The sequence below is a fragment of the Lynx canadensis genome, chromosome B2 (genome assembly GCF_007474595.2).
Source record: "Lynx canadensis isolate LIC74 chromosome B2, mLynCan4.pri.v2, whole genome shotgun sequence".
Classification (NCBI taxonomy): domain Eukaryota; kingdom Metazoa; phylum Chordata; class Mammalia; order Carnivora; family Felidae; genus Lynx; species Lynx canadensis.
In genome coordinates this window covers 140,532,861-140,546,400 of record NC_044307.1, presented here as the reverse complement: position 1 = coordinate 140,546,400, position 13,540 = coordinate 140,532,861, and the positions used below count along the sequence as shown (strand labels likewise).

Below are 13,540 nucleotides of genomic sequence, written 5' to 3'. Positions count from 1 at the left end.
AGAAAATGAATGGGGTATAAAGTACATGAGGATAATTTCATAAAACGAGCTTTCTTTTCTCATGAAATCTTTGAGGAAGAGAATCATTAGACAGAGACTTGCCTTGTATTCACCCAGGTCAGAAGGCATGTCAGCCTGATGATGTGCCTTTGGCAAGAAGTCCTTAATTAGAAATTCCTCGAGAGCAGCTCCCACTAGGTGCTTCCTAAGACAAAAAGACAAAATCGTCTACCAGGGAAGCCCTTACTCGGGATACAACATCCAGGCTCAGGTGGATGAAAGAAATAATTTGCTGACAGCAGAAGAGCAAAGCTATCGTGATGGCGTTCTGGATTTTGAATGAAAGTCTCTCCATCCTATTAGGAGTAAGTATCATTTTTGTGATTCAAGTTAAAATATATATATATGAACTAGTCTTCGATTTTTAAGATAATTGTATAGGAATGCTAAATAGCTTGAAGTATTACTTTGGTAAAAGACTAAACCTTGTTAGAAAACATTCAGTAGATATATTTAATTTACCCTTACAGAATCATGTAAAGTTGTTTTTCGATTGAGTTCATTTTTAATTATTTTTGAAGTCAAGTAGTTAGTTTTTGCATAATGTATGAACTGTTTCTTAAATCAAATGAAGTCTTCGAATTAGACTATGAAATTGGAATTTTTCTGGAGTACTTTCTGAGTTGTTTTTGAAGATTTCCTCCTTTCGCCATCATTGACTTAAAACATTAGAGCAATGTTGATTAGGAAGGCTTTGTAATTTTCATTAAATGCCTTAAATATACCCGTATGTGTTTAGAAGTTTTTTTATAAAGTTAACAATTTGTTACTATTGTAATCAACTGTTAAAACGAATATATGAGAAATAAGTATAGAGTAAGTCTGATTAATATTGAGAAGCTCTTCGTTTCACCCTTTAAAAGAAGAACCCCCAGTGATTTTGAACGGAAGAAAAGATTGAAGATAGTATTGATTGGTCTCTTTTCATTCAACACTAGCTCTCGTGGCTGGGAGTGAATTTATATCTGTTTATCGACACATTCTCTTGGTATGAAGAGGAAGAGTCTTTCCTTTACACACGAGTTATTCTGGGCGTAAGTAGAGCTGGGGACTACACATTATCGTTTCAGAAAACATTCCATCTTCCCCAGCGTCCTTACTCTCGCTGCATCTCTCTTGTGTCTTTCTATGTGGACAGTCAACACTGGCCTGGGCGCGAGCGTCTGCAGTGTGCCTCAATTTTAACTGCATGCTAATTCTCTTACCGATCAGTCGAAACCTTATTTCATTCATGAGAGGGACAAGTACTGTAAGTACTAAACTACTTAAAATAATTTCAGTTGTTGTGATTTACCGGTGTAAGTGCCATGAAAGACAAAGATGTACTTTACTGTGAAAGTCCTGATAATTCACGTGGGGACTGAAGTTTGTTTCTTCGTAAGAGAGGACCCAATGGCAAAAACCAAAACTCAGAAGTCTGTACATTTGATGTGACTTTCGTTCTTGCCATTCACTCCCTGCTTGACATTGGAGTCTTTGCTCAGCCTTTCTCCGATACATTTGCTCCGTCAGAAAAAGATGGCTGATAAAATTGACCTGACTCACTAAGACGGATGTATTATAACAGTTTGAACTACCACGATTTCTAATTGAAAGGAACCGAATGAGCAGTGGAGTCAAATGCCACTAAGGACACATCTCTCTGAGCTCTCGGCCCAGGAATACACAATCATAGTACACAGAATTTCGTAGGTAGGTTTAATGGGACTTAAATCTAGTACTTAAATCATAGTACACAGAATTTCGTATGTAGATTTAATAATTTCCTAATTATATTAGCTTCACTGTTTTGGATACTGTGTTTCCTGCTAAACAGCGTAATGCGCTGTACAGAAAAATGAGAATTTCAATAACTCTGACTAGATGAAAAGATTATACAATCATCATCATAATTTTATGAATATTTAGATATAGATGAACATAATGCCTTTCTTTGTGTCATAAGGAATACTTTATAGACTTACTTAAACCACATCTATGAGGATGTTGGTTTCCATCTTCATTTTGTAAACTAGTGGCCGCATGCATATTAGCAGGTTTATTCTAGAATTTTGACTTATAGCCAGGGAACTATACTTACTTACTCACTTTACTGAGTTGAAATTTCAGCAAAGCCAGTAATAACCATCTGGTTTGTCCTTTGGGCTGATTAATGGCCGCTACCTTCTGTACCCCATAGCCCCACCTTCAGGAATTTAGAGGCAGAGCCTGAGTCCTGCTCTCTTACCACTCAGGATGCTGTCATCGCTATGATTTTTCCTTAAAATGAGACTTTTACTTTATGTCACTCTAGTGCTGCAGAGGACCGTGGAGGAGGCAATTAGACAAAAACCTCAAATTCCACAAACTGGTCGCCTATGGGATAGCCATTAACGCAAGTAAGTGTTTCTTATTCTTCTTTGCCCAGTGGATGTTACCAAACCTAATGCTTAACTTCATAGCTTTGTTTTAATTTCCCCCTCCGCCAAAGGCTCACCCTTAAATAAATCTTTGCATTCCATTTGACCAATAAAACTTACATAAAAGGATTTTTTGATTTCTAATTTATACTCACGCAGTTTTCCCTACCAAGCCTTCGATTTGGCAAGGAAAAGTTTATGAAACTTCATTTTCATTTGTAAAGAATTAAGCTTGTTGATAATACAACAATAAGTACCTGCTTGCAAAATGAATACTGTGCTATTCAATATAATCCACACTGGAAAGAAAACTGACCTGTACTCAAAAACTCATTCACAGTCACAGCAAAATGACTGTCAAATGGTATCATAGGCAGTAAAAGCAAAGAGAAAAGCAAGATCAAGTGAATAAGGTTCTGAATAGCATTGAGCTAGTGGATATAAAGGGACCTTGAAAAGATATGAAGCTTTACAGCATATAAAGTGTTATTGTTATTTCTTGAATAAGAAAACAAGAGAATTCAAGAGAAAGGCAATAAAAATTAGCATCCAAGGCCAGGGTTAAACCCTGGTGAGGAAGAAAAGAAGCCGAGCGATAACCGACTCGTTTGTGGTTTTGTTGGACGACAAACACACTGAAATAAAAGGCTATCTGCACAATTAAGAGTTATGGTTCAGGACTGTTTCTCTCAAACTAATTTAACTATAAAATGTTTTCCTCATTTGTTTTCATCCTCTCATGCATAAAAAATAGCAGAGTAAAAAGAACACTCAACACAAACGTGGATTTAATTAAGCAACAAGACATGACAGACAGTGCCCGAGTGCCAATTAACACAACTTCGGGTGTGCGGAGAAGTTGTGGGGAGATTTCCCCATCGATTGTCTTTGGTGCCAGATTAAACCAACCCGGGAAACATCTGCGAAAGGTCTTTGTGGTTTGTTAAGAAATAAGGGTAAAAAGACCCTGTGTCCTAGAGAGAAACCAGGCAAGGGAAGGAGAGCAAAAAAACAAGTTAATGCGTCTTTATGTCCCAAGGCTACCATAGGGCTGAGTCCAGAGAGGGGTCAAAAACCCCCGACAAATGAGTTGACGCATGAAGCAATGAAGACCCAGGGAAGCAGATTTCAGCTCAGATATGGAAGTCTTTTCCGGACCTTCCAAATTATCTAAAATTAGAATGAGCGTCCCTGAGAATACAGAGTTCCCTGTCATGGGTGGTGTCAGAGTGGAGTCCAGATTGCTCCTTGCAAGGCTCTTTAGAGAAAGAATTCAAGGAATCTCAAGGCTTCCTTTAAAATTGGGAAGGCTTCCTTTAAAATATTCCTAAGAATATTGGGGTGCCTGGGTGGCTCAGTCGGTTAAGCACTTGAGTCTTTTTTTTTTTTTTTAATTTTTTTTTTCAACGTTTATTTATTTTTGGGACAGAGAGAGACAGAGCATGAACGGGGGAGGGGCAGAGAGAGAGGGAGACACAGAATCGGAAACAGGCTCCAGGCTCCGAGCTGTCAGCCCAGAGCCTGACGCGGGGCTCGAACTCCCGGACCGCGAGATCATGACCTGGCTGAAGTCGGACGCTTAACCGACTGCGCCACCCAGGCGCCCCAAGCACTTGAGTCTTGATTTCAGCTCAGGTCATGATCTTACGGTTTGTGAGTTCAAGCCCCGCATCAGGCTGTGTGCTGACAGCGTAGAGCCTGCTTGGGATTCTCTCTTTCCCTCTCCCTTTGCTCCTCCCCTGCTTGCTCTCTCTCTTTCTCAAAATAAATGAATAAACTTAAATATACACATATAATCTTAAGAATATTTAATCCCTGCATTAAAAGAGGAGATAAAACACAGTAAAATGGTGGGAAGAATACTATCACTACGCAAGAGGTTTAAGGCAGAACTGGACTCTAAGAGAAAGAGAGAAGGAACCAAAAAACCTACAGCATCAGAACACATCAGAAAAGGAAGCAAAAAATAAAAGAAAATATGTTATGCAATAGTTCTCGCCTTAAACCTTTGGGTATGTATATTTCTTTCCATGTAATCAGGTATCAGTAGAATAGATGCATTAGTGATGTATGTCGAATATCTCCCATGTTCAAGAGACACTAAGAGAAGCTGTAACCTGAAACGAGGGTGGTCAGTACTGTTTTCAGAATGGAGTATAATTTATTTTTTTTTAATTTTGTAATGTTTATTTATTTGTGGGAGAGACAGAGTGTGAGCAGGGCAGGGGCAGAGAGAGAGGGAGACACAGAATGTGAAGCAGGCTCCAGGCTCCGAGCTGTCAGCCCAGAGCCCGATGCGGGGCTCAAACTCACAAACCGTGAGATCATGACCTGAGCCGCGGTCAGACGCTTAACCGGCTGAGCCACCCAGGGGCCCCAAGAATGGAGTGTAATTTAGCAAGGGGAGCAGTTGACTGGAATCAGATGACCACATTATTTCATACCCCTGCTGCTGACTGGTCCTGTGATCTAAGTTTTTGTGTGCCTTTTCCTCGCTGGAATTAAAAGAACAATAACACAATCGATCCGTCAAGAGACGTGCAGACTGGTTGCCAGGTAGGCCCTCTTGGAAACCTACCCACTACAAGGTCATTCACTGGCCACTCTTGCACAGAGAGTCAAACCCAAGGGTAGGATGGCCCGCATGCTCCGTTCAGTGAGCGCTGCCTCCTCCTCGTCTCTCCTTTCTCTCCACACCCCCCTCGCTTCCTCCCATTGGCAATACACAGCCACTGGGTCCCTGAGTGGTGGGTGCCTTTGTCCCTGTTAAATGCTCTTCCTTTCCTCCCTCAATGGCGAAGACGTTGCCATATCCGGGCCTCCTCGCCCGGCCTGCCTCCCTCTGGGCCACCTTTCCTGCAGACCTCAGTGATGCCTCCCTGCCACCTAGGAAAATTTCTCAGACTCCGATGGCCCGGGGGGCTGAGATGTGTCTTCTGCGTCTCGGCTTTCCCGGCCCCTGGCACGTAATAGGTCCCCACCAAGTTGGGTCAGACCCGAGGATGAGTTGGAGTCGGCCAGCAGGCAAAAGGGAGGAGGGGGATTTGTGAGAAAGGTACAAGCCGCGACAGTGCAGAGGCTCAAGGACCCAGCAGCAGCTGGGGTGGAGGAAGCACAGCGTGTGGGCAGCGAAGAGATTCAAAATGATGCCAGTGGGCTCGTCCCAGATAAATTCACATTCTGCCGCAACCAGAAGAATCGGGACTCTCTTTCTCCCTCCTTCCCTCACAAATCCCTGGAGAGAAGGAAGTATCCCCTCGGGCCCTCTTCTGCTTGAACCCCCACTGCCTTGCGGGGCTCCCCAGCCCCCCGGGACTCCCCGGCAGGGTCAGACTGCTTCTGAGAGCCAAGGGCTCGTCCCCCACCGCCATGGCAACCAGCAGCGCGGGGCTGTCTCCATCCCCGGCAAAGGCAGGAGGGTGGGGAGAAAGCTCTCTGCTTCTCCCAAGCCCTGACATAGCAATTATTACATTTCACACTAACTAAGAAATGCGGCCGGCAACTGCGCTTTTAGAAGGAAAGAAAAAAAAAAAAAAAAACCATGCTAAGCCCTGGTTTCGTAGATATCCCTGTGCTTTTCACATTTTGTCCTTCTGCTGTATTCACTTGGGAACAGCTGAAAATGTCCCCGTGCTTATTTTATTAGCATCGCCCATTATGCTGCTTTTCAGATAGCCGACTGGCTTAATAGAGGTGTGTAACCTTGGAAGAAGTACATCCACATCGAAGTTTGCATGCCAGCCCCTAATTTCTCACCCGTTCTTCTGTAAGCTGGACTGCAGGCTTTAACTGGTCAAATCATTAAAGGATGTAATTAGAGGCTGGTGGAAGGAGGCTGAGGGGGAGGAGGGGAGAGGCAAACTATCTATAATCAAGGGCATCACGGAAAACGCGGTGACAGGAGCCCTTCTTTTGGCTTCCTGCCTTCCCGCTCGCCTGCCTATGATAAGAGCTGCTGGAGCAATTCTCCAACCGCTAATAAATCATTTTCAGGGACCTGTAACCCCAGCGGTATAAAAATCCCAGTATCACAGCCTCTTCGTTCTTATTAACGTGGATCTTTTTGGACTCTGCGGTCCACAGCAGACCTTGGAGATCCTTCCAGCTGAACAGTAGTACCGTGAGCCTGAGCTTCCTTCAAAGGGGGGGGGGGGGTAAATACTGACCCAGGCGGCATACATCCAGTAGGCGCCAGGGGTGTGCAATTACCCACGGGCGGCTCCTGAGGAGCTGCTAAAATTAGTTTACAAACCTCAATAAACATAAGAGGTGCCAGAGGGAGAGGGGGACAGAGGATCCGTAGCGGGCTCCACCCTGACAGCAGAGAGCCCGATGCGGGGCTCGAACTCACGAACTGTGAGATCGTGACCTGCGCTGAAGTCAGAAGCTTAACTGACTGAGCCACCCAGGTGCCCCCTGTCTGACATGATTTAAATGAGTAGCATGCACGGGGTGCCGGAACCTATGTAGTCCTGCAGAAATCAGTCCACAAGCTTGAAAGTTTGGGGGGCCAAGGCTTTGGCTGGTAAAGCACAGCCAGGATTTGTCCCTGGGTCCTTATTTCCGAAGGCTGCTTAATTAGGAGGTGACTAACTCCAAAATGACTGTTATCACTGACAGGCAGGCAGAAAGATAGCAAGAACTGACCGCCCTTCCAAGATTCTGCCTCAATTATGCTTCCTTTGATCTCCCAAAAAATGAAAAGAAGGAAAGAAAGAAGGAAAAGAAACTTTCTCAGGGCAACTGGCTCTAATTGTAGCCTTTATGATTTTTTTTTTTGTTCATTCTTCAATGAAAGCTCCTTATTTGAACTCAGAAGTCCACACACCAATTAAATGTGCATTTTGTGGCTTGTCCAAGACCACTGCTCTCTTTTAACTGTAGAAGTACTTTGGTGAGAAAATAGGATTGTCGAAAGACCCGGTGACAGCGTCTGTTAGCCTGGCATTTGGGCGGATTCTGGAAATGTGTGTCTTAGGCTCTCCCATGAGCTCAGCAGAAAGTCCTCAGAGGGGCCAGGGCGAGCGCACCTGCATAACTGATGGTATCGAATGTGCCACAAAACTTAAAGAGCCCCTTTAAGCCAGTGTTGATTTTGAAAAATTATTAAAACATGTGTTTCGTGTTTGCATGGCTTTCACGTTGGACTACAGATCCCTTTGGGATGATAAATGGTCCCAGTCAACTTCGAAGGAGACTCGGGAGCCAGAGAGCTGGCGGGAAGGCGAGATATTGCCTGGTTTCAATCAATGCACCCATTTTACAGATAAGACAGCAGGCTGAAATAAATGAGGTAACTGAGAGGCAGCCTTCTCGTGTCCTTCTGGCTGTAGCAAATCTAGTTTGAGTAGCCAATCTAGTAACATGACAGGATTCTGATGAGTAAGAGAGGGGAAAATCGAACCATATCACTATTTGATCACATCCTGGAAGCAACCAGCAGATGACATGACTACCCACATTAAAATAACTGAGGTGTGTGAAGGGAAGACTAGAAAATAGAACATACAATGTCTGGAAAAAAACACAGCAAAGTCAGTATCTCCTGGATTACCTACCAAGCCCCAGCAGCCATGGAGTTGGTAAGTGAGATACCTTAAGTTCCCAGCCAAGATCACAATAAAATTAGGGTCAGACCTAAGAGGAAATAAAACGTTCGGACAAACCAAGTGGCACAGGTAGTTTTCCCTCTGAGAATTCCTGGGATAAATAAAATAAGATATTCTACTTTTTATCTTCTACGTGTAAAAAGAAAACGAAATGGAGGTAGTTAGAGCAAAGGAGCATTTAAGACATGAATTTTAAAGTACACGAAAACAAAAAAAAAAAGCTAGAAAGAGTAGTTTTCAACATATTCCCTCAGGAGCTACCTCTTAAAAAGCATCTTGAGTTTTCTCATACTATTTCATTAGTTTCTTCAGCTCTGTTATGGGAGACCTGGCAATAAGAGTAAATAACTAGTTCAATATCTTTGCTTATTCAATAAGTGTACTTAAATTTAGTTTAACAGTGTCAAATTCTCATGTGGAAATCAATCTAATAGAAAATAGATTATGATCAACAACTTCTTACCCAGGAGAAGGATGTTATAGAATGCAGAATATAAAAGACACAGAAGCTATCCTGTGTTTCCCTTCTGACTGTCACATGTGGACTATGGAATTGTAAGTGTTGTCACTTAATTTGGCTTGAAGCTCAGTATCTACTTCTGTAAAGTGGGGACAGCTCCTCTCTGGTGTGCTTTAGTCCATGGAAGAGAACTGAGGACAGCCAGGGGCAGAGGGTAAAGGGCAGAGAGGTAAAGGAGATTTTCCACCCACCTGCAAGGAGAACTCCAAAGGTTGTGATTATTCTTATGAGCTAGTTGACTCTAGATTAAAGACACCAAGTGAACCATTCAAAGAGCTTTCGCTAAGCCCGCAGGAGAAATTAGTTTTCAGTGAACAATAAAGTATAACAATTATGAATCAGTGAAAAGAAACAATATAACTTAAAGGTCAAAGATTGAGCTCTGGGGCACCTGGGTGGCTCAGTTGGTTGAGCATCTGACTCTTGATTTTGGCTCAGGTCATGATCCCAGGGTTGTGGGATTGAGCCCCGAGTCGGGCTCCACACTGAGTGTGCAGCCTCCTTACGATACTCCCTCTCTCCCTGTGCCGCTTTCCCTGCTCGTGGGCTCTGTTAAAAAAAAAAAAAAAAAAAGAGGGGCGCTCGGGTGGCTCAGTCGGTTAAGCGTCCGACTTCGTCTCAGGTCATGATCTCGCGGTCTGTGAGTTCGAGCCCCAAGAGGGGCTCTGTGCTGACAGCTCAGAGCCTGGAGCCTGTTTCAGATTCTGTGTCTCCCTCTCTCTCTCTGACCCTCCCCTGTTCATGCTGTCTCTCCCTGTCTCAAAAATAAATCAACGTTAAAAAAATATATATATAAAAAAAAGAAAAAAATTTTAATGGGCCCCCGATTCAGGCAAACAGGGTTTTATCCCACCTTTGCCATTAATGGTCTACAACTGCCTGAACTTCTTGAATACTGGTCTGTAAAATGGCAATAAAACTGATACCTGAGGATTAAATGAGGTAATACGCACAAGCATTTATAATGGTGTTTGAAGTATACTAAGTATTCAATATCTGCTAGCCATGAGAAGTATTACCTATTGCTTTTTTTAAACTTTAAGATAATTACCAGAAAACAGCAATTAGGAATACTGCTGAACATGTCTGTGTTCAATTTAGCAACTAGTTTCCATTTCATCTTGAGCATATTGGAAGAGATGGTTACTAGACAAACTTTCTAGCTTCGTGGATGCTGAGACTAAACAAGGCAGCTCCTTCACAGACACACCACATATAGTGACAAATGGAACACAAGGAAGAAACACAATGCCTTTTGGGTGCCACTCTCCCAAAACCCATAAGGAGAGAGTCAACATCATTGACTCAGAAATACGATCATGTGCTTTGCCTTCTTAGATGAACTTCAGCCAAAAGCGTATTCAAATTGAGTTCTGACGTGAAGGCTGCAGGAAAATGTTCACAAAACAGGTATTAGCACTACCCCATCCGCATCGGCAGACAACCTCCTGACCCTTTCTCTCTTTCTAGCTCGTTATCACTCAGCAAATCCTTATTAAGTACATACTGGTAGTAAGCAACGTGCCCAGTGTTGATGTTTCGAGATGAATAAGCCTTGAGGCGTCAGGTCCGTGGGGCAACATAGATGTAAATAAATATTCATAACAATAATTCCTGGGAAATGTTATAGTCAAGGTACCATTGGTGCCTGTGGACCTGACGAGCAATTTCATAGAAAACAACTTTTGGGTTGGGTCTTAAAGCATGAATACAACTTTGCAGCCCAGAAAAGGGAATGGCTCTGATCGAAGGAATTCAGGGGGCAGGGAGAAAAGCTAAATATCTGTTGGTATTTCTAAATAAATCTGCTGCTACAACCACAGAGACCAACATGCTACCAATATTCTCCGAAGTTTCTGCTGTTCCTTTCTCCTTCACTCCCCCACACCTCAACCCACCATGGGTAGTCATGAAAGATTCCAGAATTTGCATACAATGTGTGGAGACTATATATTAGTCAATTCTACTTTGCATGGTGGACGGGGGTTCGGGGGCTCGGGGGGGGGCAAGGTAGCAACTGGGAAGCTATCTACACCCTGGGTAATGAATTCTCATTTCACACTTGAATCTGATCCCAGTGGCTGGTATCAGCAGGTCACCCAGTAGGGCTTCCATTTGTAGGGAAAGCATCAGGAGATCCTCGTCTGGATGTTGTGACTGCTAGCTTCCCCCCAGATTTCACAAGACAGGGAAGAGTGGCATTGAGCACAGTCTCCTCGGGCTAAATGATGCTGTGTTCCCAAGCTTGTTCTCTTCATTTAAAATTTAAACATCACAAATTCTCAGAATTAGAAAACCGAGTTTTCTTCTGAAGAGTACACAGAGAGGATTAGTTCTATAAATACCAGTTTATTTTGATCCTCTAGGAATAACACATGCAAATATATTGTGTATATGCGTATGTGTAGGAGTACATATACATATATGCTAAAATGTATAAAGGAAGAATAGAAAATATAATGTCTGAAAGCGAACAAAAACTCTTCCCTGGAATCTATCATAGATGTCATATGCACACATGTCCATGTATATGATATACAGTATTCTAGGATAATGCTCTGTGATTTCTTGGAAACTATATTACATAAGATATAAAATATGGAATACATATGTGTGTGTGTGTATATATATATATATATATATCTCACAGGATATGTTCTATACAAAATATGGAATTATATATACAATGGAACATATAGGTAATTATGTTGTGATATCCTAACACCTATTCCACTTGCAGAATGAGCACATGTTTATAATTAAATTATGGTGACTTAAGATTGACTTCATTTCTTCCTATCATTAAAATGGATGTGGTGAATCGTACCATATCTTTAGAAGTAGCCAATCCACTCCATTCAAGACACGGTGAAAGGTGCACAAATAAATCACTCTTTGGAGATTACAAACACCAGAACAGAGAAACTTGACCGTAGAGACATTGTGTCGTTGAGTAACCACAAAGGAAGAAATCCAGATGGCACATGTCTGACGTCCTCTCCTCGACCGTAGCCATCCACATCGTGGCACATTTGTGCAACCTGGAGCGCTATCGCTGGAGCCAGTCCACGGAAGCGGAGGGACTTCTGGCCGCACTTGCCAAGCTTGGCAAAACCCCGAATGAGAGCTACCTCAACCCCATCCGGACCTTCCACACAGTGAGTCCTTGCAGGCTCCCGGGTTTCTCATCTGAAACACCCTTCCTTTCCCGATCCCTTGATCGGAAGCACTGTGTTTCAAAAGCTTTAATCAAAGAGCTGGAGAGACGTTTCTGCCAAAGCTATTTTGAGGGGCATGTCGGTGGCTCAGTTGTTTGAGCGACTGACTCTTGATTTCAGTTCAGGTCATGATCCCAAGGGGGTGGGATCGAGCCCTGCATGGGGCTCCATGCTGAACGTGGAGCCTGCTTAGATTGTCTCTCTCTGTCCCTCTGCCCCTTCCCCCACTTGCATGTGCTTTCTCTCTCTCTCTCTCTCTCTCAAATTAAAAAAAAAAAAAAAAAAAAAAAAAAAAAAAAAAAAAGATATTCTTGAGATGCCGGGGTGGCTCGGTCGGTTAAGCGTCCGACTGCAGCTCAGGTCGTAATCTCCCAGTTCGTGAGTTCCAGCCCCACGTCAGGCTCTGTGCTGACAGCTCAGAGCCTAGAGTCTGCTTGGGATTCTGTGTCTCCCTCTCTCTCTGCGCCTCCCCTGCTCACGCTCTGTCTCTGTCTCTTGAAAATAAATAATTTTTTAAAGGTATTTTTTTTCACAAATGTTGCTAAGAGTTTATAAGCAGGAAGAAAAACTGATGCCCCTTAATTAATGTATATCAAAACATAATAAATAAACCCAAATAGGAAATGCAGCAACTTATTAGAACCCTGACATTTTACATTTTAAAGCAGCTCACGATTAGGTATTTTGCTGTTGTTGATGGTAGCATCATAAAGAATGTGAAGTGCCATCTAAATCCAGGGATTATAAATTGGACGTCTTCATTTTCAACTTGCAAATTGCTTTTGGATCTCTTCTCCTGTGTCATATTTTGGTACACATGTGCCTGGCTGGTCTGCCAAGTCAGATACTGGGCAAAGCAGCCAATTTCATAATCAGACCTGCACGGCTAGTAACATCATTAATGCTAATTACCTGTGTGCCCAGAGTGGCAGCACATGTGAGAAACAAAAAGAGAATGAAAAACGTAACTGCAGAGACCCACCTATCGAGATTAAGACAATCCTCTCCCTTCCATCCGCCACCTACCCCTTTCTTCCCGGTTGACCAAAATAGTTGAGCACATACTGCCCTGTTGGAATATGTATCCAACGTGGTGACCAGGCTAACGAATCAGTATTGCCCAAGAAGACCCCTAATACAATGTACTCCCGCAACGGAAAACCCTCTGTTACCATCTGAGCCATCTCTTTCGTGACCATTTTGCCCGGGGAACCTTATTTGAAGAAGCGAAATTCAAATTTTTGGGGGAATTCTTCCATGGCACGTCCCTAATTATCCTGAGATGATTTCCAATATCAGGCCATTGATTAAGTAGAGCTACATTTTCCTGGCTGACAATTAGAAGCACAAGCTTCCAAGTTATGAGTTAAAACCAACGATAGCCATAAGCCCGTGGGAAGGCTTTCGGGGTCACTCGTTGGAGCCCCAGTATTTATCTTGGCACTTACCGGGGTTAACTCTTTTCCCCCGCCAAGGCGCTGAAAAGCTCATTGTTACAGACAACCAAGAATAAGCCTTAATATTTTGAAAAGGCTATACAGTGAATAGTACGTATTATGAATGCTTTTAAAGCAATTTAACAAGATAATGAAGTTACTCCAATATAGTCATCTCAAAATTTTAGAAGCAGTATACTATGTAAGTGCTCCTTAAGTTCAAGTAATACCTTAAGGTGAATAATACCTACCTTGGGGTATTTGGAGAAAGATCAATAATACAAATTGGTACGTTTGG

General features: G+C 42.8%; 1 protein-coding gene across 1 annotated transcript in view; it reads left to right on the top strand.

The window, feature by feature from the left end:
* The first annotated feature begins 320 nt into the window (after positions 1-320).
* Positions 321-13,540, top strand: part of NOX3 (NADPH oxidase 3) — a 61,328-nt gene continuing 48,108 nt past the window's right edge. Inside the window, exons 1-5 of the mRNA XM_030314634.1 lie at positions 321-365; positions 999-1,094; positions 1,199-1,309; positions 2,354-2,438; positions 11,601-11,746. Of these exons, the coding sequence (XP_030170494.1) occupies positions 321-365; positions 999-1,094; positions 1,199-1,309; positions 2,354-2,438; positions 11,601-11,746 (483 nt within the window). The remainder of the gene's footprint in view (positions 366-998; positions 1,095-1,198; positions 1,310-2,353; positions 2,439-11,600; positions 11,747-13,540) is intronic.